This window comes from Trachinotus anak, unplaced genomic scaffold (assembly GCF_046630095.1).
Source record: "Trachinotus anak isolate AG129_WGS33_773 ecotype Australia unplaced genomic scaffold, CSIRO_AGI_Tana_v1 ptg000016l, whole genome shotgun sequence".
Taxonomy (NCBI): domain Eukaryota; kingdom Metazoa; phylum Chordata; class Actinopteri; order Carangiformes; family Carangidae; genus Trachinotus; species Trachinotus anak.
The window spans coordinates 16678248-16705305 of record NW_027273867.1 but is presented as its reverse complement, the minus strand read 5'-3'; the positions used below and the strand labels follow the sequence as shown (position 1 = coordinate 16705305).

Below are 27058 nucleotides of genomic sequence, written 5' to 3'. Positions count from 1 at the left end.
TGCTCTGCAGCCCGCACTGAGTCCCCCTCACCACCAGAGTCCTCTGTTTTCCGACCGGAGCTGCTGCAATGAAACGTAACGTGATTCCTCTGTTTGTCTCTGCAGCCCTGCCCCTAATGAAAAGGCCTGAGACCACTTTTAACACATAAATCTCCTCTGGAGGTCCACCTGGAGCAGCGGACTGTGGCATTTCCCTGAGTAGCTCTGTCTGACAGCGGGGGAAAGGCTGCGTTTGGTCCGGTTTGAGGACGAGTCGCGTCGCTCTCGGTGAGTTTCTGCTGTTCAACGAGCGGAAAAGCGACGGTGGCGGTGGTGATGGGAGTTAGTAGCATCCCGGCTACAGCTGCTGATTCAGGACTAAAAGTTGATCCCGGCTGTCGTGGAGAAGAAAAGGTGACAGCTGGATAGATCCGGCAGCACTGGGAAAGATGTGAAAGTCAGCGTGTGAAAGACTTGGTGTAATAACTGTTCAGAGACAACTGAGTTTGGTTTCCGGGGCGTCACCTTCCTTTAAGCTCAACAAGTAGATTTGTGAAATAATGGCTATGAAAATTATTTTATCCTCAACATTTAAACACGTATTGGCTCATTATCTGTTCGGGAGATATTTCACACAGCCCACAGAGGTGTGGTTTATTCGCCTGTGATCTATTTTATTTATTTTTATTTCTACTTTTGTGTACACCAGTCAACTTTTTCCTCTCTCCGAAATCGACGAGCAGTAAAACCTTACGATAGTGAATTGTAGAGACCCACAAACCGCATTATAACATGTGAAGAATGCATTATGAATGTTGCTAAGTCTCTATAATGTGTTAAGCGTTATTCACACACATATAAACCATCACAGGTGTGATTAGAGTTGAAATGATTCATCATTAATCAAATTAATCAACAACTCTCCATCATTTATGCCATTTGTAAAGCAAAACGCCAAAACACTGGCTGGGTTTAGTTTTTCTCCATCATACACAACAGTAAATTGAGTCATTTTGGTTTTTTGACTAATGGTCAGATAAAACAATCAGTTTAAAGATGTCACCCTGGCCCCTGGGACATTACATGGACATTTTACCTCTAGAACATTTAATAAACATAAAAAACTAATCCATGAAATAAAAAAAATATAGGCAGATTAATCAGTAACGAAAATAGCTGTCAGTACATGGCAACACTTCAAGATATCTCGGTTGTTTATGCTTTACACATGATGCATAAAAAGCTATAAGTATAAATGGTGGTGTGACTAACACTGAGTGTGTCTGATCATGGCCTGTAACTGCAGTTCGTTCCTCTGCCACTGAATGATTTTTTTTTTTTTTTTTTACCATAGCAGTAACAAAGGCCAAGAACAACTGTAATGTTTTATTTTTGATAATGATATTGTCTAATCATAATGTATTATAACAGTGAGGGTTATCAAATGTTCTTTCTCCTGGAGAAGTTTATGATATATTTAGGGCTGCAACTAATGATTATTTTCATTATCAATTAATATGTTATTTTTTGATTTATCAATTACTTGTTTGGTCTTTAAAATGTAAGGAAATACTAAAAAATGCCCCTCCCAACTTTCCGGAGCCTAAATTTCAAATTGCTTGTTTTGGTTGTTTTCTCTGACCAACTGTTCGAAACCCAAAGATATGTAATTAAAATATTAAATATGGAAATATCATCATATAAGAAGCAGAAAATCCTCGCATTTGTCAAGATGCAACCAAAGACGATTTGTCATTTTTTGTTTGATAAAGATAAACAAATAACTCTCAAAACTTTTGATAGCAGAATTAATATTGATTGAAAACTATTGTGGTATTTATTTTTTTTAGGCTCTAACCACAACATGCACATGATGGACATTAGTCCTGTCATAGTTAAACGACTTAGCTAATTTGTCATGATAATATTTTCTCCATGTGATCAGGCATGCCTCTGCACAGCATTTGGCCTTTGTGTAGGATGTGTTGTCGGGACTGAGGAAAAGTTGGCACAATGGGCAACGAGGACTGCCTCGAGGAGGTGTTTGTTGCTGTCATTCGGCCAAAGAGTCAAGTCAGCCTGAGCTCAAAGGAGTACAGAGCCAAAGCCTATGAGGTAAATGTGCTGAGTCCGACAGTTGATGACCTGCTGTGCTCAAAAGAAAAAAGGCAATCTAAAATATAACAGTATGATGAACGTTTCCTCTGGTGCTTGTAAAGATCCTGCTGATTGAAGTGCCTTTGGAAGGGAAGGAGAAGAAAAGAAAGAAAGTCCTCCTCGCAACGAAGATCCAAGCAGGAGGAGACAAATCCAAATCCATATTGGATTATGTAGATGAAACAATCAGACCGATATCCAACAATCAAAGCTTCATAGGTGAGTCTCTGACATTTGTAGCATCATGCATATTTCTGTTTTCAAAAATGAATAAATTAATTCAAGACAGGCTCTCCGCTGCTGACCCCATTTAAACCAGTGGTTCAATGCAGTAACCTTTTTGCCTCCTGACACCATAAGTGAAGAAATGATCTATTTATTTATGACCCCTTGTCACAGGCTGCATGTGTCTGAGCTGAGACTGACATTGCCTTCTTAGACTGTCTGATTTGAATAGTTTTTAGAGGCTTGGAAACCACTGCTCTAAGCACCGTTTTGGTTGGCAGGAAAACGTGTGGTGCACATGAAGAAATTTCCTCTTGATGGAGCCAATGAAGGGAAAGAAGCCTCACTTTTTGTTGTGCCAGTCAGTGTTAAAGGTGAGCAAAAAAACAGTATCTTGTGTCTACACTAGACCACAACTATGTGACAGTTTAAACTGCACATATTGTACGTTAATGAGTCCTTCCAAACAGACAACAGCAAGCCTGTCTACAGCGCTGGGAGCCCCAGCTTCTACTGCTTCCAGGACATCATGCGGGTGTGTAGTGAGACCAGCGCTCACTTTTGCTCCATCACCTCCAAGATGCTCCTGGCATTAGACAAGTGAGGATCATTTTTGAAAACATGGTCTTCATTTTGCGAGTAAGTGACACTGGTGATGCGGCTTTAACTTTTCCTCTTTGACCTCCGCAGATGGTTAGCAGAGCAGCACACCGTACCTCACGCCATCCCCGCTCTGTTCCGGCCAGCTCCCGTAGAGCGGGTGAAGACCAACGTCAGCAACCCGGCCTACAGCAGTGAGGGCAAACTGAGTGATGAGGGTTTGCACATGGGCTATACTGCCCTGGAAATCAAGAGCAAGATGATGTCCTTGGAGAAGGCAGACATGTGCATCCTCAACCCACTCTACGGCTCTGATCTGCAGTACACCAACCGGGTGAGAGACCTCATCGTACAGTAAGGTGGTGTTTAGAAAGACATATTTGGAAAGGGAGATGTTTCTGTATTTGGACATCTGGTGGATTTTATTTTGAACCAGAAGAAACCTGAAAGATGGATATTTGCCATCATTGACCACAGAGGATTGGATGACACAAAGATAGCATCTCAACCTTAATACGTTTTGAAATTTTAAATAAGAAAGGTGCTTTTTTATTTTATTTTATTATTATTTTTTTTTTAATTATACAAACTCTGCCTATCTGTCCTTATTTTAACAGGTGGACAAAGTTATTATCAACCCATACTTTGGGCTCGGAGCACCGGACTACTCTAAGATCCAGATCCCCAAGAGGGAAAAGTGGCAACATGGCCCCAACTGTGTGACAGAAGACAAGTGAGAAGTTCTCTCCTCTTAATGAACCACAGTCATTGCTGCTATATGCTGCTAACTTCTGTTCTTCTCTGTGTCTTTCTTCTCTGTTTTCCGTGACATCTAAGCGATAAAATGCTGTAAGACAGATACTGAACACAAATTTCCTCTGTCTCTGCAGGGAGCGCCAGTGGGTGGAAGACTTTCCTCTCCACCGCAGTGCCTGTGAAGGCGACACAGAGCTGCTCTCTAAGCTTCTGGAGAGCGGTTTCTCTGTCAAGCAGCTGGACAGTGACCACTGGGCTCCTATTCACTATGCCTGCTGGTGAGTGTGGAGCTTGTCTCGCTGCCTGAGAAACTCTGCAGCATCTGTAAGTGTTTTTTTTCTGGGACTTTATTTTGTCCCGTTAATGATCAGTTGTATTTGTTTGCTTCTGTCCAGGCATGGTAAAGTCAAAGCAACCAAGCTGCTGCTGGAGAAAGGTAACTGTAATCCGAACCTGCTGAACGGCCAGCTCAGCTCCCCTCTGCACTTTGCAGCCAGAGGAGGCCACGCAGAGATAGTGCAACTCTTGCTGCAGCACCCCGAGATCGACCGGGTACGAAATGTGATGCTGGAGTTTTCTTTAGACTTTACTCCTCTGCTTTTTCTTCAAGGCTGCGTTGGAAGATCAAAAGGCTTTTATAATTAAAAAAAAATAATTAATGATATTGGTGTCAATGCTACACCTACATGCACTACTCCATTAGGAATAATGTATTTCGTCCACATAGAACAACACTATATCCATTGTAGAAACTGGTAAACACAGCAAAACAATGTGACTGTTTACCTTAAGTACTTTAGCACGTTATTTGATTAAGATTATTTGATTTGGTTAAATTGAAACAAAATGTGCCCTTAATGTAAAAATATCATGATAAGCAGAGGGCCTTCTCCTGGTATTAACAGGTTAACATCAATAATGCGTTTACAGTTTGATATATTGAATATTTGCTGATTATACTGGACTGTGCCATTTTGGAAGGTTTACTTCTAAAACTAGATATTGGAAATTAGCAATATACCATATACGTACATGCATGTGTTTCATGTTTCGTCGTAGTAAATGTACTGATACAGCTACAATATGTAGACAATAAACAGCAAATATCACCACCAACAGCACATAGAAGACCAACAGAAGAAATCACCTCTACAAGTGTGTGAGGAGAACAAACAGAACGAATGGGAGGAGACGGTGAAGCTTCTGCAACAAGCCAGCAGCAAACCTGTGAGTTGCACATCAAACACTGATTGCTCTGTTTCTATCGCAAACATGAAAACAGTATCGAGGCAGTGTGTGCCTTCATCAGCCATAACCAGCTGTTCGAGTTTTCATGTTGAGATTGATCCCTCTCAGCTGCAGTGAGACTTTGGTTTTTTTGCAGATGAACTCAGGCTTTTTTTCATTCATATATCTTAGTATCTGCTCACTTGATCCATACTGTTATCAACTCTTCTACAGGACACAGTCTAAATATGGGAATAGTTATGCCCTGATGACTTTGAGATTACGTATTACGTAAGATGTATATATTTGAAATGAATACAGAATTGTGCACATGTTGGGCTCTTGAAGCAAAGTGTCAAATCATTTATTCAGTGTCTGACATGTTTCCGTAGCAGTTAAATAGGCTTGTCACTAGATGGTGCTGTTTCCTTAAGCATAGGTCAAAGTGATTTCTTTTTTTTTTTTAAACTAGTTTTTAATGACTCATGACTAAGCTGTTTCACTTGATTTTGTGTGTGTTCCACAGTATGAGAAGGTGCGTATCTACCGCATGGACGGCTCTTATCGCTCTGTGGAGCTAAAGCACGGCAACAACACAACGGTACAGCAGATCATGGAGGGAATGCGTCTTTCTCAGGAGACCCAGCAGTACTTTACTATCTGGATCTGCTCTGAGAACCTCCGTGAGTCCATACGTTAAACACATGTTCCGAAAGCGCTCTTGCATTCATTCAATGGCTATGAAACCAACAACAATCAAACACTTGAAGAGAAAATATTGGTGTGTATTGTGTGTCAGACCTGCAGCTGAAGCCATACCATAAGCCCCTGCAGCACCTGCGGATCTGGACTGAAATTGTGACAGACCTGACAGTGCTGGATCCTCAAAGGGAGACACCTCAGCTCTTTCTCCGCAGGGATGTCCGCCTGCCTCTGGAAATTGAGAAAAAGGTAGCTCCCATTTCACAAGAGGCAACTAATTTCATATATATTGTGGATATGTTACTTAAAAAGTCCTCACTCTGCTGCACACTGTCTTGTTCCAGGTGGAGGATCCGCTGGCCATCCTCATCCTGTTCGATGAGGCGCGTCACTGCCTCCTCAAGGGCTTCTTTCCCGCTCCAGACAGCAAGCTGATCACCCTCGCCAGCCTCCTCCTGCAGATCATCTACGGCAACTATGAGAGCAAGAAGCACAAGCAAGGATTCCTCAAGTAAAAGACTGGTTTCAAATTATGTTTGTGCTTAAATCCGTACAGCACTGATATGATAAATAAAACTTCTCAGTTGGGCTATGTTTGGAGTAATAATATTAGGGAATTGCATGAATAATATTCACAAGACATTAATTCAGTTTAAATACTGTTAGTTTAAAGTGCAAAAATGATTCAAACTCTGCTTGATTGGTGTACAAAGGGAAAAGCTGATTTTCTCTGTGTTTTATTTTCAACAGTGAGGAAAACCTCAAATCTATTGTGCCGATATTAAAGGTGAAAAGCAAAGCGTACCACTGGACCAACAGGATTCTTCATGAATACAAAGTATGCTCAAGTTTTTCTTTGTGAAAATTCCTTTCAGACTGAAAATGAAACCGAGCTGCTCCCTGAGGTGACTCACTGCCTTTCCTTTCCTCCTTCTCTGACAGGCCCTGAGCACCAGCGAGGGGGTGAGCAAAGAGATGCACCACCTGCAGCGACTCTTCCTGCAGAACTGCTGGGACATCCCGACCTATGGAGCCGCTTTCTTTACGGGCCAGGTCTACACCAAGGCCAGTGCCAGCAACCACAAAGTCATCCGCGTCTATGTCGGGGTCAACACGAAAGGGTTGCACCTCATGAACATGGAGACTAAGGTATCATGCCATATTTCAAACTTCAGCTAAATGCCAAATTTTCCTATGTGATCTGATTTAAACTGAAATGGACAGAAGTTCACGGTGATCGATGTGGTTTGTGAGTGAGATGATTTTGAATATGTACAGACCTAAGGCTTCAAGGATGTATTTGGTGTTTAACTTTTCTGCTAAGCTCAGTTTAAGACAGAATAGCTCAATTACTAGTTATAGCCTATGATTCCAATAGTTTAAACCCCATGAACAGGCTTGATTTGAGTGTCCTTTTTTAAGTCTTGTTTAGTGTGTTAATTTAACATGTTGTGCATATGCACGGTTAATATGATAATTAGTTAAATCTCTGCACTCCTAGGTTCTTCTCATCAGTTTAGAGTATGGCACATTCATGTGGCAGCTTGGACATGCTGATCAGTACTTCCAGATACACAGCGGTGACAACAAAATGAACTTCATTGTGCACACAAAACAGGTAATCGCTCAAGGATGTTACTAAATTCAAGTGGTTCAAATTTGTTTTGAACATTTTTTTGTATTTGTCAATATGAAAATTGGGAATTGAAAGTATGACAATATTGTCTCTCTAATGTTCATTATTTCCTCACAGGCTGGCCTTATTGTGAAGCTTTTAATGAAGCTGAGTGGACAGATGACTCCAAATGACAAATCTGTAACAGACAAATATGCCTATGGCTGAAAACTGTTGAAGAAACCACAGCTGCTGAAAATCCCAGTGCAGGTTCTTCTCACAGACTTTCATCGACTGCAAAAACTCTGGATGGAGAGCAAAGTCGGCACCTCCACAAACGCCCCTTTTTGTATATTAGGCTCACCAATATCTTTCACAACTTCACATTGTGTGTTTTGACATGTCATATATTTTCATTGCATGTAAATATGTGTATTATTTAATGTTTTGTTTTAATAAACTGATTGATGTATGGATGAACTTGTCTTGTTCATTTTTGTTGTAAAACTTTAAACTAAATGATCTTAATGCATAAACTAAAAGTTGCTGTGATCATTTGCATGAAAAATGAGACACTTGCATATTTATAAATTTATTAAATAAATACCCAATATAAATAATGTAATTTTAAAAATGATGGGCATGAAATAATGTAACTAGTTTCACGTATGGTTAGAATGTAAATAACAGATTTTGAGGGTTATTAGTGCATATTTCACTGTGAAATATTCCTTTTCAGTCTTACAACATATCTAAACTTTTAAACTTAACACTGTGCTTTTGTTGAGATGAAGATGACATTTTGCTATTTCAGTTTGCCATTTTATTAACATCCAATTTTCCTTGAATATGTAGCAGATTAGCCTCATGTACACTGACAGTAAACTGCAGATAGCTAACTTAGCTAATTTTCTCTACGATAAATTATCAATGTCTTGGAGTTATATTTATGTATTTGTCAGGGAACCGAAAATAAGAGGAACTTTTAACTAAGCAGCTAAATCAGTTTTAATTAGTCAAATTTTTAAAACTGTTGAACAATTTCAATAATTAACATCTTTTCAAAAATCCTTACGAATCGATGGTCGTCCTGCCGGCGGTGACGTCATATAGCAAGACATCGGTTCAGGCAGCGTCAGCCAATCACAGTGGCAGTCGCTTGACAGACACGGGGTCAACAGCCAATAGGAAGCTCCCGTTGGTCAGGCGGGGGCAGGACCAGCGTTGACAGGTACAGATGCTGGGGGGGTTATCACCAGCTGCCCCCACTCCAACATCAGACCAAGGGACGGGTTTCGGCAGATGGACGTCTGAAGATTTTCTTCCAGGCTTTTGGTGGAGCAGTGAAACGCTTGTTTTTTTTTTGTGGGACACCACATCCAGCCAGGGGAGTTAACATGTCGATGCACTTGTATCAGATGAGCACTAAACTGCTGGGGGACACTGTCGGGAGAATGAACGACAACCTGACCTCCATAGTGCTGGCAGCCTCTGTCATCACTCTCACCCTGGGATATATTTCCAAAATGCTGCTCAAACAGTCCCCTGACAAGGATCTGGTAAGTTCAAAAACAAAACACCTGCGTCAGAAATGGTTGCTGAATTGCACAGCCAGTTTGTGTTCATTATCAACTTCTTTTCTTTTTTTTTGCAGAAATACCCACCTTACATACCATCCAGCATCCCCTTCCTGGGTCATGCCATTGCTTTTGGGAAAAGTCCCATTGAATTTCTTGAAGATGCCTATGAAAAAGTAAGTCCACTTGTGACCCATCATCATCAGCTGCATATGGTGTATGCAGCTAAGTAAATTAAAAAAAAAGTGATAAAAGGTGTTTAAGGACAGAAAAGCTGCAGAAGTCTTTTAATTCATAAGTGCAGTGTTTTAACCCTTGTATCTCTGCTGTCCTCTCACAGTACGGCCCTGTGTTCAGTTTCACCATGGTGGGGAAAACCTTCACCTACCTGCTGGGCAGTGAAGCAGCAACACTGCTGTTCAACAGCAAGAATGACGACCTAAACGCCGAGGACGTCTACTCCAAACTGACCACCCCAGTGTTTGGCAAAGGAGTTGCCTACGATGTGCCAAATCCTGTGAGTTTTTCGGAAATGTCAGATCACATTCATTAGCAAAACCCTCGTAGGTACAACAGGAAGAAAGTTACAGTTCTGCTACACTCATGGTTGCTTAAAAATGAAATACAGTTGTATCAGATCGTCTGTAATATTTAATATGTTGCAGCTCTTTCTGGAACAAAAGAAGATGTTGAAGACCGGACTGAACATTGCTCATTTCAAAGAGCATGTGAAAATCATTGAGGCAGAGACCGTAGAGTATTTTGAGAGATGGGGAGACAGTGGAGAGAGAAGTAAGATCATTTACACACCACATTATTGAAAACATGAATCCTAGAAAATTTGTTTTGGTTTTCTTTAACCCAAACTTTTGTGACATCCAATATTAACAATTGTAACTAGACTGCTGTTTACATTATTTAATGAGTTGTATGATGATTGATTATATCTGATTGTTACTCCTGGTTCTTACTGAATGAACCTTTGCTTGTCTCAGACCTGTTTGAGGCCTTGTCTGAGCTGATCATCCTGACAGCCAGCAGCTGCCTGCATGGGAAGGAGATCCGCAGCATGCTGAACGAGCGAGTGGCCCAGCTCTATGCTGACCTGGACGGGGGATTCAGCCACGCTGCCTGGCTCCTGCCCACCTGGCTGCCTCTGCCCAGCTTCAGGTAGGACAGCTGGACGAGCGTAAGATAAACACATCTGCCGCAGCATGAAGCTGAGACTAGATTTCATTTAAAATACACCCCTGAAAAGAAACAAGGGCGGGAAAAATTCCAATACCAGAGAAGTAGAAGAAACAAAAATTCTGCAGGTGATTAAGTGGAAAGCGCTGTATTGCAGGTCAAAATATTTCACTCTTGTTTACTAGGAAGAGGGACAAAGCTCACAGAGAGATCAAGAACATCTTCTTTAAGGTGATTCAGAAACGAAGGCAATCTGGAGAGAAAGTGGACGACATCCTGCAGACCCTCATCGATGCCACCTACAAGTAAGAGACCTTCAGTCTTTCAAGAAGTTAAGGTGAAGATAAATTGGCTCACTACTCGCCTATAAAACCTTGTATTTACTGCGTGCTGCAGTGAAATTCCAGTGGTTGCTGAAAGTGCCATCAAAACGTCTGAACCATTTCTAAGCCCCAAAATGATTGTGCTCCGACTTTAGAGATGGACGTCCCCTGAATGATAATGAGATCGCAGGGATGCTGATTGGTCTTCTCCTGGCGGGTCAGCACACATCCTCCACCACCAGCGCCTGGATGGGTTTCTTCCTGGCCAGAGACAAGGCTCTGCAGGAGCGCTGCTATGCTGAGCAGAGGGCTGTGTGTGGAGAAGACCTGCCTCCACTCGACTTTGATCAGGTAAGAATCCCCCATTTACCTGAATGAGAGCAATGTAGATATGCACTTATCTTATTGTAATTATTTTACTGTTATTATGGTTGGAATCACTAAAATACTATTAAAACTTATTTTGTACAGGAAATGGACTGATATAAATTCAATACACCATTACATCACAGTTCTACTTGAACACTATGAATAAATTAAGTAAATAAAATAAAATAAAATACATTGGTGTGAAATAATTAGGTTTCAAACTAAGGATCACTTTAATCGTCCTAATATATTGTCCTGGTCTCGTCCCCAGCTGAAGGATCTCAGTTTGTTGGAGCGCTGTTTAAAGGAGACCCTGCGTCTCCGCCCGCCCATCATGACCATGATGAGGATGGCTCGCTCTCCTCAGGTTAGTCCACCTGGATGAATATTCACATTACATATTCTCTACATTTAGTCCAGTTGCAAGTCACAGCTCACTTCTACGTGAACAGAGGACATTCTCCACGTTCTTCTGAAATTTCTTATATTAGTACTTTATAAAAACAGTTCCTCCCTTTGGTGCAGTGCATTACACATTACACACAACATTTTGTGTATTGACCCTGTTTTTTTCACTCTCAGACTGCAGCAGGCTACACTATCCCTGTGGGCCACCAGGTCTGCGTCTCCCCAACCGTCAATCACCGTCTGCAAGACACCTGGGTGGAGAGGATGGAGTTCCAACCCAACCGCTACCTTAACGACAACCCTGCTGCAGGGGAGAAGTTTGCCTACGTGCCATTTGGAGCTGGTGAGAATAATAATTTAAAACTAGCAAACACTGAAAGACATGCTGATTAACTTACACAAGTTATATTGTCACAATTTGTGTGCTGGGGACAGACTTTTCCAACGCTAGCTGACAATAAGTCAAACAAAATGTCGTTTTTCTTCTTTGTATTCTTCAGTATTCCTCACAAGGACTGTCTTGACAAATAGAGCTCAGTTCCTTACCTGTATCTCATAACAAGCTATTCCAATGGACACCCTTTAAAGAGTGTAAAGAATCTTTTGATTTCCATGTAGCGTTACTATTTGAAATTAAATGCGGTAAAAGAAATGCTGAGGCACATAAGTCAAACTGTATCAAACTCTTTTCTTGTCTGTATTTCAGGCCGTCATCGTTGCATTGGGGAGAACTTTGCCTACGTCCAGATCAAAACCATCTGGTCCACTTTACTGCGCATGTACGACTTTGACCTGGTGGACGGGTATTTCCCCACAATCAACTACACCACAATGATCCACACGCCTCACAACCCCATCATCAGATACAAGAGGAGGAAACAGTGAGAGACTGAAAGGCGAGGAGCAAAGACAGGAGGAAACAGTCCAACGTCCTGAGTGTTTGAAGTGGATCTTTTACTTCCAGGGACAAATTTTAGATGAATGAACTTTGCTCTGTCTTAATATCGAGCCTGTGCTTTTATGATTCCTTTATTTAGATCTTGAGTCCAGCCCTTTGTCTGAATGTCAACATAATTTGTTATTTTTAGATACTTGTATTTCCAGAGCAAAATACACTTGTGTGACTCTGATCTGAACACTGATGCTCATATTCACAATGTGAATCCTTTATAAAAAAAACAGAAATGGAGAAATAATAGTGCCTTCACAAAGGGGAGACTGAATTAAGCCCGTGGGTCCCGTGAGGCAGGTTTTATTCAGTGGATAACTTCACCGAGTGAAACCAGGAAGAAAGTTTTGCTCTTCTTTGTCGCAGAATCATGTTAAAAGAGAATTTATAGGTGTTTTTTTTTCCTTGGCTATCCATTAAACTTTTAAAAATCCTGTGGATATAAGTTCATTATTGACCTTAGAAAGAGCAGCTGTCAGTTGAGCAGTAGTCAGCTGACACATCACATGATGTTAAGTAGCAGATGAGCTTTGTCCAGTTGTCATTGGAAGTGTAGAGAACTTACAGAGAAATGTGAGAAAATTTTAATTTTAACATCTACGACACCATGATAACAAGGAAACTTGATCTGCAGAGGAAGACGATGTGATATGTTTGAAGGCTCCAGAACAGCTTCTAATAAACCTTGTGGTGAGATTGTTTGTGAACTTTATTAACCCTACTACCTACTAATAATAAAAATATGAGTTGTTGCACCCTCAACAAAGAGTACTGAGATAGATATTAATCGAACTGTCTCTGGGAGGAGATATAATCAGATGAAACAAGTGCAGACACCATTGTGAGTTTACCTGCACAGTAGCTGTCCAGCACCCTGAGCCTGTAAAAAGTCACCTGATGAGATGTTTTTGCAGCTGCAACACTACTTAACACTATTTGAAACAAGTTTGGGCTTCTCAGCTTCTCAACTCTTTAGTATTTTTTTTTCCTCATAAAAAAGAAAAAAAACAAAACAAAAAAACTTGATAATATTCAAATGTCCATGAATATCTATGCATAATGATGCCTTCCTTAAAAAGTAACTTTCAAAACATTTGGCCCTTATTTGACTTAGAACCTTTATCCCATTATATCACAGCAAAATCACAAAAAAAACTTAAGGTACAGCCTAAATTATCACATAAAATATTTTTGGCTGCTTGCAAAAAATGGAACGCTTCAAAGAATGACTGAACTGCAACTATGAATAAAATATACTTGATGGAGAAATTGACATTTGTCTTAATATGATATGAACAATGTAAAAGTAGAAAATTAACTATATATTGTGAATGTTTTGGGAGGATTTTTTTTTTTTTTTAATTTTGAAGTTTCTTTGCAGAAAAATGTAGACAATGACTTAATGTAAGACCCAAAGAAACAAGAGAAGAAAGTACACCAGTTCTTCAAATAATGTAGTCCTCTTTATTTCAGTTTTTGACAAAATACCCAGAAAATTCAAAGCTCCTACGCTTTACAAAAATACGTTCTCTACAAATGTCCTCTGTAGTCTGTCTGGTCTAAACAAAACACAGTGTAGTGTAGGATATCCAGTAGCAGCCTCCTTAACAGTAAATCCAAACATTCTCCACATAACGCTCCACCCATACAACACAAACATAAATTAATCACAAGGTCTTAAATTAGCATTAGACAAATATACATGATTGTAGTTCATCCAACAACAAAGAGGCAGATTAAATTACAAACATAGCTGTTTTTCAAGTGCTGGCGACAAAAAAGCCTGAATACATGTTGTACACTAATAAAAAAATGTGTTTTGGTCCACATGGAAAGATACAGTCCACACCAGAATGATAGAAAACAGCAGAGCGCTCAGCACGAGAAAAGGCAACTGAGTTTCTTCAAGCCAAAGTAACTTGTCAGCATCTATCTTCTCAAGCCAAAGTGCAATTGAGCATATGAAGAAGCACCTGCGGAGAAAATAAAAGTTAAGTAAATTTGAGAACAAAGCACAGGGCTGGTTTAGGGGGCAAAACTGCATTATGATAATACAAAAGAATTTTATGCAAAGAATTTGCAAACAGTGAGTTTAGTCCTCTCCTCAAGTAATTCACTGTTTTGGATGATGTACTACATATATTTTTACAGAATCTCTTACATATTTGTGTGAGGTGGTGCCTTAGAATGCAGCTGTGTTTATCATATTGATGAGGGTCCATAACACTGCTGTGGTATTCATGGCTTCGCGAGATGCTTCTATTGTTGTGACTGCTGTTGACATGCTAGAAAATTGAACAAAATCGTTTGTTTTTTTATGTAATTTAAGACTTTTTTTCCGTGGTGTGACATAAAAATACCAAATTACTGAAATGGCACAACAAGATTTTAACGTTGTGCTCTTGTGGCGTTTACATCACCTTTACGATTTGTTGTTAAGAACATTGAAGACTCAAAACTTCTTGTCAAAAACCTTTTGGTGCCACAGCTTATTTTAAGTGTACTAGTGAAACAAAATGCTAATTGTTGCTAGTTTGTCCTTAGAGCATGAATGTGTCTCAATTTTACCAGCAGTTAGTCGTCAGTTAAAGTCGTTTTCTACAGCTAACTACCTAAGGACATTCAGTAGCCTCATAAAGGCTATTTAGAAACAGGGTTTCTTGTATACATGACGTTTAAAAACATCTGATTCCCGCAGAAACCCTGTCACTTAAGCGCTGCACTGCATGTATGTTACCTGATGTCACACTCCCCAGTCTCCTCTGCAGGGCCTCCAGTCTGGAGATGTAGTCAGTGAGCGCTCGGTCGGGGTCGTAGCTCTGCAGGTGGGAACAGGTGAGAGCTCCGTGGTCTCCGCCTATGTGAAACCTGCACAGTGTGGAAACAACAGTAATCACCTCTTTATGAACAGAACTGGTGTGACATTTCACCACAACACATTTGGCCAAATCCAGTCATTATTTTGCCATTTCATAGACTAAGCGAAAAAAATGGATGATAGATTAATTGATGATATTAGTGATTGTTAATAACAGCCTCACTGTAAGTTGTACCTGTGGTGTGTGGAGGAGACAGCTGATCGGGGGGATTCCCGCCCACTTCTCCCTCTGCTGCTGGAGACAACACCTCCTCCACTGCCTCTCTCTCTGTACATCTCCACGCTGCCTGGGTGAAGATATGGTGAATCTCTTGCCTCTGTACCTGAGAGAGATAAAGGAAAATGTTTTGAACGTCACATCAAAATGATATTTTCCAGCATGTAGAAGAAAAAAAAAATGTTACAGTGAGATTACCTAATGTTTGTCCTGTTCCATTTTTGCTGACAATGCAGGAGGCTGTGGCGCTCATCCCTGTCGCCTTGTGCCATCGCTTCACTAGGAAACGCATTCTGCATTAACAGAAAAAAAACATTTAGTTAGTTAGTAAGTTAGTTTGGTAACATAACAACAAAATCTCTCTAATCCACACTCATTACTTATAAAATCAATAAACCCAGAGCTCCAGCTGCCTACCTGGAGAGGGCGATAGAGACTCGGACGGCAGATCGGAAACGCATCAGCCCCCGGCGGCGCTGGCTGAGGGACTCCAGGCTGGAGAGTGACGGCCGGCTGCCCATCCTGGAGAGCAGTGATAGCGTGGCTTCCTCACACTCCTGGAAACCGCCCAGCAGCAACAGCAGATACTTTTTCTGGTAGATCAGTGCTTTGCGGAAGCTTTCTGACCTCAGGTACTTCCCATACATCCTCTGTAAGCAGCAGACACAGAGAAAAGAAGGGAAAAGGAATTAACAGATGATCTTTTCTTAACAGTGGATCGACTTCCTCCTGATTCACTTAACAAGAACACAAGCATCAGTATTGAATTTGCAGTTTTTACAGATTTACTTCATGGTTACTTGTTCTCAGTGGTCATTTAATACAGGTTTACACCGACTCTTTTTCTTAGAGCTGATACAGTTAACAAACTCCAAACTCCTCATGCTAAATGACTTATTAGCAGCTGTTAGCTGACCTTCAGTGCAGCATTGTCAGCCTCAGGTCCAGTTATCTCTCGCAGGGTGTCGGTCCTCATCTCTCCCCTGAGTCGGGCCACCTGAGACTGAGCCAGATGTAAAGCTTTCTCCAGACGGACTTTCTCTCGAGTCCAAGCCTCCCGCTCCTGGGAGAGCAGCATACTTGCTGAGTCCATCTTTGACGCTCCTCTCCGGGTGCCGGACTGCAGGAGGAAATAAATAATACAACAATTTTATTTAAAGTCTGCAGGCATGACATGGTACAAACAAAATTAAAGCTGATATTTGAGCCTGGAAGCCAGGAAGATTCATTTCAGTTTTAAATGGCCTAAGTTTCTAACATCCCGTCTAATATAAGTCCCCAGAAAACAAAGTTCTTTTTATTACTGTGCCTTACTAATTATAGAAACAGCTGTTTTCAGTCTCTTATCAGTACGTTTTTCTGTCATGTACTCACGCTGTCTCCTGATGCCAGTCCAGCCTGCCTGTAACGTCTGAGCTCTTCTTCCAAGCGGAGCGTGTGGTTCCTCAGATCGTTCTTCTCTTCAGTCAGACGGCTGACAAACCCTGTCAGCTCAGCATTCTGCCTCAGCAGCCGCTCCGTCAGGGAGTTGGAGGAGCTGGAGGAGCCTCCTGCCAGCAGGGACACGCTCTGAGGGAAAACACACAGGGGATCGACAAGCAGTCACAATCGTGTAGACATCAACAGATGTCAAATGTTCGGAAAACAAACGTGAACCGTTGACTCAAGGTCATCAGCTCATTGTTTGAGTGAGTGAAATAAATTCTGACTCATACATGTCTTGCACAGACAGACAAATCCAGAAATATACAGTGTGTAGAAGTGATGACATTAAAACCCCCCAAAAAACCCAAAACATTTACTGACCTCAGGGACGGAGGGTAGACCCGGGGATTGCTGCAACATAGTGATGACCTCATCAACACTGGACTGCACCCAGGACAACTCTTCACTGTCGACCTCTGCAGTCAGCCTGTACAGAACATATAGAAATTAATGAATGGATAATTTACAGGCTGCATTAGGGAAGGTCTGCATATCAGGATGCATTTATAGATTCTGTTTGTTTGTTTATGTTGCATATGACCTCATACAAATTGTTTCGATAGCTGCTATAAAGCAGCTTCAACAATGATATTAAATCATTTACATTAATGTAAACCTTCAATAAGTGATTTTTTTTTTTTTGCCACATCATCCTTTAAGTTGACGAAATGAACTCGCTTAACAGGTAAAACAACAATAGCATTCATCTGGAGTTGTGTTTCAGGCTACTAGACAAATATAAGTCCAATATTCAGTCTCCAACAGCTCCTGGCTCTTTAACTGCTAAAAAATGCTCAGCAGCTAATTGCTAACTTTGTCTCTCTGCTACTTGGTCCTCAGCAATTAGAATAGAGTCTGTTTATTGAAACTGAAAATAGCTGCTGAAAAAGATGCTGATGTGATCAGAGTGAACCTAAACAGCACAGCTCAGGGCCATTACCAAAACAATGAATTGAAAGATGCTAAAAAGGACTACTGAGCTGAGAGTGACCACAGAGCTGGGTGATAATTTTCTGTAGATTTGTCACTACAGGCGTCATGTGATCCACTGTTAATATGAAAATATTGATTATTTATATATACTTATATATACTTTATTTACCTGCCAGTAGTTTTGTTCGCCATGCTGCGGATCTTCGAGGAAATGAGGTGGAGTTTGCCCACGATCTTGTCGACTGTGCGCCATGGCCCATGATGTGGTCCACTGGTGTGACCTGTGGGAGAGACCTCCTGGTGGGGGGATGTGCTGGAGCTGGCAGACAGAACATTTCCAGTCTTCTGCACCCAGTCTTTGGTGCGGTTGGTGGACTCATTGTGCCATACATCCTGCTGTTTGGATGAACACAATATTGCTCTAATTCATCCTAATTCAATTACTCTAAAATGTATGGATTATGTAATTCTGTGATACTTACACTGTGGCTGTCAGCCTGCTGAGGTCCACCCCCCTCCCTCTGTCCTCCCTGCTCTCCTGCTCGGGTTAGCCTCTCCTCCAGTCGCTCCTTCTCTTCTTCCAGGCTTTTCCTCCTCTGCACCTCTCTCTCCAGTTGCTCCTGGGTCTCTGACATTCGTGCTTCAAGGCTCTCCAGCTGGGCCCGAGCCTCCAGCAGCGCCTCCTCATCCCGTCTCGACCTCTGACTCGCCAAAGTCATCTCCTCCTCTTTTCGCACCACCTCAAGCCTCTCGGCCTCCACCTGACTGAGGAGATGCACCACCTGAGGAAGAAAAGTGGGGTTAAACTAAGATGAAAATGCTTCTAGTGATCAAGGTAGATGTTTGCTACTTAATAATGTAGGAGTAGAAAGGAGATAAACCAGTAATAGATGTCTGTTTAAATACATTTGTGGATAAGATAAAAAAAAAAATTCTGACAATCATGCAATTAATCAATATTTATATATTTGTCTTGAGGCTGTTTGGAGCAAATTCAGTAGAGAACAAAAACCCACAAACATCCCACCTGTGCATGCTTGTCATCTAGCTCCCTCTGCAATCTTTCCAGCAGACTCCCCTCCTCTTCAGCCCCCTTCCTGTCCACCTCGACCCGCTCCTCATTGTCGGAGGAGACACCTGTCCGCAGCTCCCTCTCTCTCCCCAGCGCGGTGCTCATCTCCTGGGCCTTGGCTCGCTCTGTTTCCAGCTGTACCTGCAGCTCCTGGAGGCGTCTGTGGAGACTCAGACGCTCCTGCTCAGCCTGCTGGGAGAGCTGGGAGGAGGCCTGCCGCTCCTGGTCCAAGGTCACGGTCAGCTGGGCCACACGGCTTTTCTGCTCCTCCAGACTGAGGTGGAGGTCCTAACAAAAAAATAGAGATACAACTTTGTCAAATAACAATAAGAAAGCTGAGACGGTTAAGGACTTAAAACACTAACTAGTTTTCCAAAGTAAATGCCCCTGTAATTAATCCATTCTTACCTCCAGCTCTTCTCGCTTACTCTCCTCGGTTCTCCCAGTTCGACATTTCTCCTTCTCCATGGCCCACTGAAGATCTCTGCTTCTCTTCCTCTCCTCTGTGAGCTGGTCACTGAGTGCGTCCACCTCAGCAGCCTTCTTCGATACCTCTGCCCTGTAGACAAAGATAATCTTAGTCATACTCTCTATTTTAGGTTTGTTGAACCTGGGTCCCTCAAATTAACCAGCTGTGACTGGAAGTGTCAATGCAGGGGGTAAAATGCAGGACTAATGATGAGGTGCAGACCACATAACTGCAACATCCATGATTCAATTCAGGCCCGGGAACTTTGAATCTCACCTCACATTTCCTTCCTATAGCTCAACTGTAAACACGAAAAGTTTCCATAATTAACAGAAAATACAGTGTTTTAAACACCTGTGAAAGCATTTCAAACACTCTTATTATTAAGTCTCTGATCACTGTCTTAGTTAAGCCTCGCAGTTACTGAATGTATCCAGGTGTGTTGGTTACGTATCGGTGAGCAAACATCATGTCTAACCTGAGTGTGTCCAGCTCTTTGAGGTGTTTGTGCTGAGTCTTGAGCGTTGTCTCCAGCTCTAGTTTAGTCTGGGACAGTTCAACCTTCAGCTCTTCCGCCAGCAGCCTGTCGGCCTCTGCCTCTCCATCTGCTCCTCCTCCCCCCCTCTGCTCCTTCATGCTGCATTCACTAGCCAAAGACACCGCAGGCTGGACACCTGAATGTAAACAATTAGAAAAACATCAGTCACAGAATGTACAAGGACATATGGGATTTCATATTAAATCAGCAGCCAAATTAAAAAACTGAAATCTGTGTTTATGATTAGATTGTGTGATATAAACAGTAATAAAATTTAGGCTTTAAGAGATTTTTTGAACAGGTTCACCTTGATGGAGTTGCTCTAGTTGACCACGGAGCTGATGAATCTCAGAGATGAGACTGGACCTCTCTGCGCTGAGGAGTGAACCCATCGCGTCTCTGTGGTGGGCGTCCTGTATCAGGATCACAAAAAGAACAACTTTTTGGTTATGGACAGCTTTAAATGACAACAGTGGAGATGAATGACAGGAGAAGGTTGTCTCTCTACAATAATGTACAGACTTTTGTCATCTCTTGGGTAAAAGCCAGAGATTGAAATAACATCATGTAAAATCATCAGGTGGAGTTAATAGACAGATAGATAGATAGTTCATTAAATGCCATAGAACACATACACATGAAAAATGCACTCCATAATTACTGTTGTCAATTTTTTTTAACAGAATTTATTTTATAATTATTGCTACAGCATCCAGTATTGAATTTCAACAATAATTGATAAAAGTCACATGTCTTGTTCCTTCAGTTTTATTTAAAAGGCACCTTTACCCTCAGTTTATATGTACAACTGTTGACACCAAGGAGTCATTTTAAAGAGATACCGCCCAGATTTTATACTGCACTTCCATAAAGTTGAGGGCCTTGTGACAGGCATGTTAGAATATGGTCAAAGCAGCAGAGGTCAAGTTACAGGAATCTTGACTTTTAGTCTCTGGTATGAATCATTCGCCAAAATCTTTAGATCCTAGACTTAACCTCATCTACAACAAAATTTTCGCTATAACTGACCTGTTCCGCCAGTCTGCGCTCCAACTGATTGAGGTGGATGATGGCATCACTGGTGTCCAGCATGTCCAGCTGGCTGTAGAGGGTGTTCTTCAGCACGCTTCGTTCCCTCAGAAACACCTGCCTTACTGCATCCAGGAGCTCCGCACGCCAGTCCGCATTTCCTGACGTCTGCCGAAAGTCAGAGACACAAGGATCAACACAGTGTGACAACCTGACATCTGAATCACCTTTGACGCTTTAAACTAAAATATTGCAGTGCTTTGTGAAGACTCTTGGCAGGTTTCCTCTACCTGTGTTTCTCTGTGTGTCTGCATCTGAGTGATGAGGCCTTTGAGAGACTGGACGGTTGCGAGCAAAGCGTCTCTTTCCTTCACCCAGCCCTGGACGTTGAACTGGCTGCCTGGCTCGCCTTCAGAGAGAGGAAGCTCTGATAGAGAGAGAACCTGCATGCCCTCCTGGTGCACCTCACGGAGCAACATCTAAATACACAAACACCACACAGAGATGTTGCTTTCATTCTTGTCTAGTTCAGGAAAAAAAAATAAAAATAAAGCCCCGAACAGTCATATCTTAAGTGATGCTTACACATACAGGAGGCAGACACAGAAACAAAACGCAAAATACATAATTTCATTCGAGACACTTGGTTTGAAAGAAAAGAACAGAGCACAGAACAGATCACACACAACATACAATACAAACAATAACTAAATTCCCAACTGATATTAAGTCTCATATGATTTTTCAGAGCTCTAGGTCAGTGTTGATAAGGAGGTTATACCTTGATCCGGTCAGGCAGTGGATCATCAGCTTCTCTCCTCGCGCCCTCTGGAGTCGTCCTGAACTCCTGCTGCAAGCTCGGGAGGTCATATCCAGTCCGCTGGCTGTAGTCTGAGCTGCTGTCTGCAAGAGCACAAAAATTCTATTGAAGCAAAATACTAAAAATGTTTAATGATTACAGAACATTCACATTTACCTAACAATGGCAGCATCACAGTATGAAAATTATTACCCCTGCTAATGTGTGAAATTAACACAAGGTCATGACAAACTGTTCTGAATTGTTGATCTCTAATGAAAAGAGATTCAAAGAGCAAAATTCTTGGGGGACAACTCCTCTAATATAAAACAACGCCCCACTTCAAACACTACTGCCACATAAACTAACAGCTGAAACACACTGGCGCTGAAATCAGAGCAGCAGACTGCTCTCTCAGGATTATGTTGTTTATAGCTCTCAGGTTATTTCTGCAAATTGTTTACTGAAGCAAAACCCCTAAACACATAAAGGATGCGGGGAAAAAACATTGCATCAGTTTCAGTGTATTCTTAATGAACACAAATGAAAGATGATTTTATTTTGTTGGGGAAAAAACAGTTTTGAAACACTAATGTGAACAGAGGAGTAGTTCACAGGAGTAATGAATGTGCTGTATCTTACCACTGGTGTATCCATCTTTGAACAGTGGTGTAGGACGGTCTTGTCTTGATGCAGGGACCTAGAAAGGAGGAAAAATTATTCAAATAAATCTCTCTCTGTATTATAGACGACTACAACACTTCTTTGCACGTGGGTACTCGGTATTAAACAATTTAAAAACATTTGATTACATTTCATGAAAATGAAAACAGCTGAAACAATTTTTTGCTGAAATGTAATCATTAACAGTCCTAAAAAGTGATTTATTTTAACAAAAATCTCAAATGTGAGGATTTGCTACTTTTCTCTATTTTATATCATTGTATGTTGAATATCTTTGGGCTTTTGGTTGGAACAAATTAGCCATGTGAAGATGTCTGAAGTTCCTGGTGGTTTTCAGACAAATGGAAAAACACAAGCTCATTAAAAACGGCTTCAAATTCCATAATGTCAACAAGACAGGGTGCTCTGCAACTTTTTTACACAAAACTGGCTTTCAGTTTAAAGCATAAAACATTAAAATTATCAAACACCTTCCTTCTTGTTTCCTGTCCTCACCTCAGTAGAGCGCAGCTTGTCAATGACAGCCTTGAGGGCTTTACATTCGTCCTCCAAGGCATGTGTGTCTCTCCGCAGGTTCTCGCTCTCTGAAATATGCCGAGCCTCCATGTCCAGGATTTCTGCTGCATGGAGCTCCTGCATCTGCACAATCTTCTCCTGAAACTCCCCGATCACCTCCTCCATCTCCTCTTTGGTGGCAGACTTGCTTTGCGGGCTGAGATCAGACATTTGGAAAGGTTCGGTCTGTGTGAACGAGTCTGTTATGGCCACGTGTTGCTGCTCGGAGCTGCTGTTCAGCCGCGAGCTGCGAGATTTGTTGGAGGACTGGCTGGAAGCAGCAGAGTTTTTCCGGGACAGAGATGGTTTGTCTTTGGCACTGCTCCCCTTACCAGGCAGCTGTTTGGTTCCTTTCTTCTTGGGCTGGGTGGTGGCGGAGGATTGAAGCTGAGGAGACGGAGAAGGAGAGGGAGAAGGAGATGGAGATGCAGGACCAGAGTCTGCTGTCTTCATCAACGCTGTTTGCACCTCCTGCAGTTCCTCTTTGAGCTTGGAAATGGACAGTTCACGGGCATGCAGTTCATCCTGGAGTTTCTCATTGTGCTGTCTGTAGCTGCTGAGCTCTTCTTTGGTGGTATCCATGTTCATTCTCAACTCCTGGAGCTCTTCTTTGAGTTTAGAAAAGGAAACTTCACGGACTTGGAGCTCCTCCTGCAGTTTCTGATTATTCTCCCTGTAGCTTTTGAGTTCTTCTTTGGTGGACGCTGCATCATTTTTGACCTCCTGGAGCTCCTGCAGCAACTCTGTCCTGTTGGCTCTGTCTTCTTCAGATTTTACCTGGTGGAAAGATAGGCCTGTAGTCAAATGCTGTACATACAGCCAGGTATCATGAAATAATATAAGTTTTCATAAAAAAAACAACAATCTGATCAGTTTTTGAGAAATAAAAATATACTGATACTACTGTACATCAAATATAGTGCAGAAAATGAAGATCAAACACTTCTGACTTACTTGGAAAAGTTCTCCTTTGAGGTGAGCAATGGTCATTTCCCGCTCCTTTAAAAACACAATTGTATGTAAATAAAATGTGTAAAAATAAATCCTTACATACATGGTTGATGAACTAACTAAACATCTAACCTGGCTCTGTTTGAAGGACACAAAATCTACCTACCAGCACCTCCTTTCTTTGTTAAACCCATACAAAAAAGGATTGTAAAAAATAGTCAAGGTGTGGCTGTGCTTTGGATATAACATGTTAATTAATGAGCTTTAGAAGTGCTGGATTTTGGATTTTGTCACACAGGGCCAGGCTTGCTGTTTCCCTGTTTCCTTTATGCTAGGCTAAGCTAACTGGCTGCTGGCTCCAGCTACATGTTTACCGTACAGACAAGAGTGGTATTGATCTCCTCATCCAACTCTCAGCAAGAAAGTTAAAATCAAACAAATGCATTTGCAAAAATATATATAAGTATCAATTTCAGGTGAAGTGTAAAATGACAACTTGTTGATAAATAAATGCAAAAACATAAAGAAAAGTATCTTTTTTTCTGCAATGAAGGCTGTAAAGGTGGATTTTACAGAACTCAGCAGCAGAGACAGAACAGGACAGTGAAGGTCCAACTGGCTCTGTACCTGCAGCAGCTCCTGTAGCTTCTCCAGGCTCTCCCTGCAGCTGTTCAGCTCCTCTTTGGTGGCTGCTGCCTCATCTTGAGCCTCCATGAGTTCCCGTTGAAGCTCAGACAGCTTGACTTCTTCGCTGCCACTAGATGACACCTAAGCCGACCAGGTTGTAGTATTAGACAAGACTAGCCAGTAAGCAAACCTGCTTCTGAGAAAACACTGATTTCTAAAAAATGGAAACTGTGCAGGAACATATTTTTAATTTTACCTTTTGAAGTTGGTCTTGCAGTCTCTCTATTGTTACAGTTTTTTCCTAGAAAGAAAAGCCGATGGTTACCACCAAACATCAGAAATACTCTCAAAATAAGTATGAACACTGATAAGCCATTTAATGTGACATACTTGGAGCTCCTCCTGGAGTCTGCTGCAGCTCTCCTTGTAGCTGTCCAGCTGCTCTTTGGTGGCCGAGGTCTCGTCTTTAACGTCCTGCAACTCCTGAAGAAGCTCTGACACAGCCGACTGGTAATCAGCAGAGGAGGCCTGATAAAAAGGTCACAAAGATCCAAACCTATCAGAGACAACAATTCACTGTCTGACACTTAATCAGAACAACCACACTGGGTTTTTGGTGGTTAACCATTAATCTGAGTGCAGGGAAGACCCACAAATGTGCTCCAATATAGAGTCCATTCAGTTCATAGATTTGGTGTTCATCACATAGTGTACACATAGGTGAGAAAGACAAGCATTGCATTCAACTTTAAGATCTTCTTTTTACTTCAAGACATTAATCCATGGCCTCAAGATTTATGTTTAATGCCAGTGTTTTGTCTAAAGTCTGTTCTTATAATTTCAGCCCTGATGAAAAAAATCAAAACCAGCTGGCATTTAAAATCAGTACGCCTGACTAAATAAAGGCTTTTAAACTTACTCTGCCTTCTTTCCTGTGACTATTTTTTGTCATCTTCAACAAAACCTTATGGTTTCCTGGACTTATTAAATGTGAAACTGATTAAGCATCCTTCTTCCTTGTACCAACAGGATTAAATTTGTCATTCTTAGATGGATAAATATACTAATGTCTCCACTAATCCTGAGGATGCTATTCTAATTTTTTTAATATCGAATATTCATTTATACCCATTCTATCATGAGTAAGAGGAAAATTTAAATTAATAATCAAAAACCTGAGATGAAAGCTTCTAAGGTCCATTCTGGAGCTGGGATTCAAACTGGTATGGTTGGTGACAGTTTCAACACAAGTAGTGACATTTTATCACATTTTTACACAAAAAGTGTAGTTGTGTACTTAAACGTTTCAGTGAGAAGTCAAATTAGTAATAAAATTACTTTTAATTAATGCATGCTATTATTTTTGCGTCTCACCTCTGACGTTGTCAAACTACCTGACTACTACAGAGTAAAAACAACAATTTGTGGTTTTATGGGAGGTTAGGTGCGAGACTATTACAGTACTACTACTCTTACCTCCACAGTTGGTGAAGTCCTCTCGTGACTCCTGGCCTTCATCTGACTGAGCAGGTCCATGAGCACAGCCAGCCTCCTCTCATACTCCAGCACCTCCTCCTCAGAGCTGGAGAGCAGCTGCTTCTGGAGCTCTTGGTCTTTCTGCATCCCACTGAGTCCCACCTCCAGCTCCCTAAGCTTCTGGGTCAGATGGACAACTTTCCCAGTGGCAACTTGTCTTGCTTGACCCAGTCCGCTGAAATCCATTTGGGGAATACCAAAGTCACCAAAGTCGTGGACATGTGGCTCCACATGTTGCTCTGCATCTCTCTGCAGGTCCTGGTCTTCTTTGGATCCTTGTGACTGCTGCTGCTGCTGCTGCTGCTGCTGCTGCTGGAAGGCCTCCAGGGTGGCTTGGCTGACCAGTGCTTCAGCCACCTTCTCCCTCAGATTTTCCTCCAGATTAGAGACCTTCTGTTGGAGACCATCTGCATGGCTCTGTGTTTGCTCCACAAGGAGGCGACAGTGGCTTAACTCATTGTCTCTTTCACTGACCAAGTCTTCAAGCTCCCGGATACGGACCCCTAACTCCTCCACCCTGGATGTTGCGCTCTGCTCTAGAGCTTGCACTTGGGCCTGCATGACTACAAGACCTGCAGTCTTCTCTCTGAGAGCTTCTTCAAGTTCGCCCTCTGAACTGTCCAGTTTCTCTGTTTCAGCCAAAGCTTCAGTGCTCTCTTTCAAGTGCAGGTATGTCTCCAGCAGCTTACTGTGCTCTGTTTTCAGTGTATCGAGCTCGATGGTGGCCAGGTCCATTCTCTGCTTCATTTCATCGTACTCCTCTTTATTTGGCCCCCATTCGCTGCTCTCTGGCTCAGCCCTGACGTCCTCGTCTTCCTCTGCAGCCTGTTTTTGCTCGATATTGGCCAGTTCCTCCTGAAGTTTATCTATGACTGCATTCAATTGGTCAAGCTCCTCCTCATTATTCCTCTTCAAGCGCTCTTGTTCACTCCGGAGGCACTCCACCTGGGACTCTAGGTCTTTTATCAGCTCATCCCTCTCATCAATTTCCTACAGAGTAAAACATGGACATTATTAAACCATAAAAATACTCAACTTTGAGGAGTCAATGGATATCCCGCTACTTGGTTAAACCTCTGAGCCCCTGCTGAGCTTAGAAAGATTCTTTGGCCCTTGAAGATGTAGTTTTCACTGCCATTTTTAATCAAAATTTGTTGAACACAATATTAGTGCCATATAGAGACTCAGAGGTTTAATAAGCCACCTCACA

The 27058-nt window shown here is 41.8% G+C and overlaps 3 protein-coding genes and 1 long non-coding RNA gene across 8 annotated transcripts in view; 2 read left to right on the top strand and 2 right to left on the bottom strand.

The window, feature by feature from the left end:
• Positions 1-76: 76 nt before the first annotated feature.
• On the top strand, positions 77-7737 carry krit1 (KRIT1 ankyrin repeat containing). Of its 2 annotated transcripts, none has more exons than XM_071499402.1 (17): positions 77-267; positions 1925-2094; positions 2199-2355; positions 2643-2735; positions 2832-2961; positions 3052-3295; positions 3579-3694; positions 3852-3995; positions 4113-4269; positions 4837-4944; positions 5471-5627; positions 5744-5895; positions 5991-6157; positions 6397-6484; positions 6589-6795; positions 7148-7264; positions 7400-7737. In XM_071499402.1, the coding sequence occupies exons 2-17, from the start codon at positions 1993-1995 to the stop codon at positions 7487-7489; spliced, it is 2229 nt and encodes a 742-aa protein (XP_071355503.1). In that variant the 5' UTR covers positions 77-267; positions 1925-1992; the 3' UTR covers positions 7490-7737. The 2 variants fall into 2 exon arrangements, with proteins under 2 accessions (XP_071355503.1, XP_071355504.1); XM_071499403.1 differs by lacking the exon at positions 77-267 and adding an exon at positions 275-393.
• On the bottom strand, positions 5738-8426 carry LOC139633630 (uncharacterized). The gene is made up of 3 exons (XR_011693792.1): positions 8337-8426; positions 5966-6121; positions 5738-5877 (listed from the first exon to the last, which is right to left on the bottom strand). It is a non-coding gene; the product is annotated as an uncharacterized lncRNA (long non-coding RNA).
• A 60-nt stretch (positions 8427-8486) lies between these two features.
• Positions 8487-12509, top strand: cyp51 (cytochrome P450, family 51). The gene is made up of 10 exons (XM_071499405.1): positions 8487-8820; positions 8916-9014; positions 9179-9355; positions 9504-9630; positions 9834-10008; positions 10212-10331; positions 10505-10700; positions 10990-11085; positions 11301-11469; positions 11833-12509. Exons 1-10 carry the CDS (start codon positions 8659-8661, stop codon positions 12009-12011), a joined length of 1500 nt encoding a protein of 499 aa, XP_071355506.1. The 5' UTR covers positions 8487-8658; the 3' UTR covers positions 12012-12509.
• A 999-nt stretch (positions 12510-13508) lies between these two features.
• The window catches only part of akap9 (A kinase (PRKA) anchor protein 9), a 64023-nt gene continuing 50473 nt past the window's right edge, over positions 13509-27058 (bottom strand). For all 4 annotated transcript variants that reach the window (XM_071499398.1, XM_071499401.1, XM_071499399.1 and 1 more), the window contains 24 exons: positions 25789-26838; positions 24703-24840; positions 24569-24613; positions 24313-24453; positions 23689-23733; positions 22675-23511; positions 22138-22195; positions 21478-21599; positions 20987-21175; positions 20697-20864; positions 19975-20080; positions 19608-19803; positions 19069-19219; positions 18616-18948; positions 18071-18370; positions 17758-17984; positions 16977-17082; positions 16545-16739; positions 16087-16290; positions 15588-15820; positions 15369-15463; positions 15129-15276; positions 14813-14943; positions 13509-14048 (listed from right to left, as the gene is read on the bottom strand). In XM_071499398.1, coding sequence (XP_071355499.1) covers positions 14005-14048; positions 14813-14943; positions 15129-15276; positions 15369-15463; positions 15588-15820; positions 16087-16290; positions 16545-16739; positions 16977-17082; positions 17758-17984; positions 18071-18370; positions 18616-18948; positions 19069-19219; positions 19608-19803; positions 19975-20080; positions 20697-20864; positions 20987-21175; positions 21478-21599; positions 22138-22195; positions 22675-23511; positions 23689-23733; positions 24313-24453; positions 24569-24613; positions 24703-24840; positions 25789-26838 — 5262 coding nt within the window. In that variant the 3' untranslated portion in view covers positions 13509-14004. The remainder of the gene's footprint in view (positions 14049-14812; positions 14944-15128; positions 15277-15368; positions 15464-15587; positions 15821-16086; positions 16291-16544; positions 16740-16976; positions 17083-17757; positions 17985-18070; positions 18371-18615; positions 18949-19068; positions 19220-19607; positions 19804-19974; positions 20081-20696; positions 20865-20986; positions 21176-21477; positions 21600-22137; positions 22196-22674; positions 23512-23688; positions 23734-24312; positions 24454-24568; positions 24614-24702; positions 24841-25788; positions 26839-27058) is intronic.

What these genes read in the sequence shown, in the direction of transcription:
- krit1 (XM_071499402.1), top strand. Translation starts at nt 1,993, where the DNA reads ATGGGCAACGAGGACTGCCTCGAGGAGGTGTTTGTTGCTGTCATTCGG. An exon ending in CAACAATCAAAGCTTCATAG is followed by an intron (nt 2,356 to 2,642) that starts GTGAGTCTCTGA and finishes TTTGGTTGGCAG; the next exon opens with GAAAACGTGTGGTGCACATG. An exon ending in TGTGCCAGTCAGTGTTAAAG is followed by an intron (nt 2,736 to 2,831) that starts GTGAGCAAAAAA and finishes CCTTCCAAACAG; the next exon opens with ACAACAGCAAGCCTGTCTAC.
- cyp51 (XM_071499405.1), top strand. Translation starts at nt 8,659, where the DNA reads ATGTCGATGCACTTGTATCAGATGAGCACTAAACTGCTGGGGGACACT. An exon ending in CTCCACTCGACTTTGATCAG is followed by an intron (nt 10,701 to 10,989) that starts GTAAGAATCCCC and finishes TCTCGTCCCCAG; the next exon opens with CTGAAGGATCTCAGTTTGTT. An exon ending in CTACGTGCCATTTGGAGCTG is followed by an intron (nt 11,470 to 11,832) that starts GTGAGAATAATA and finishes TCTGTATTTCAG; the next exon opens with GCCGTCATCGTTGCATTGGG.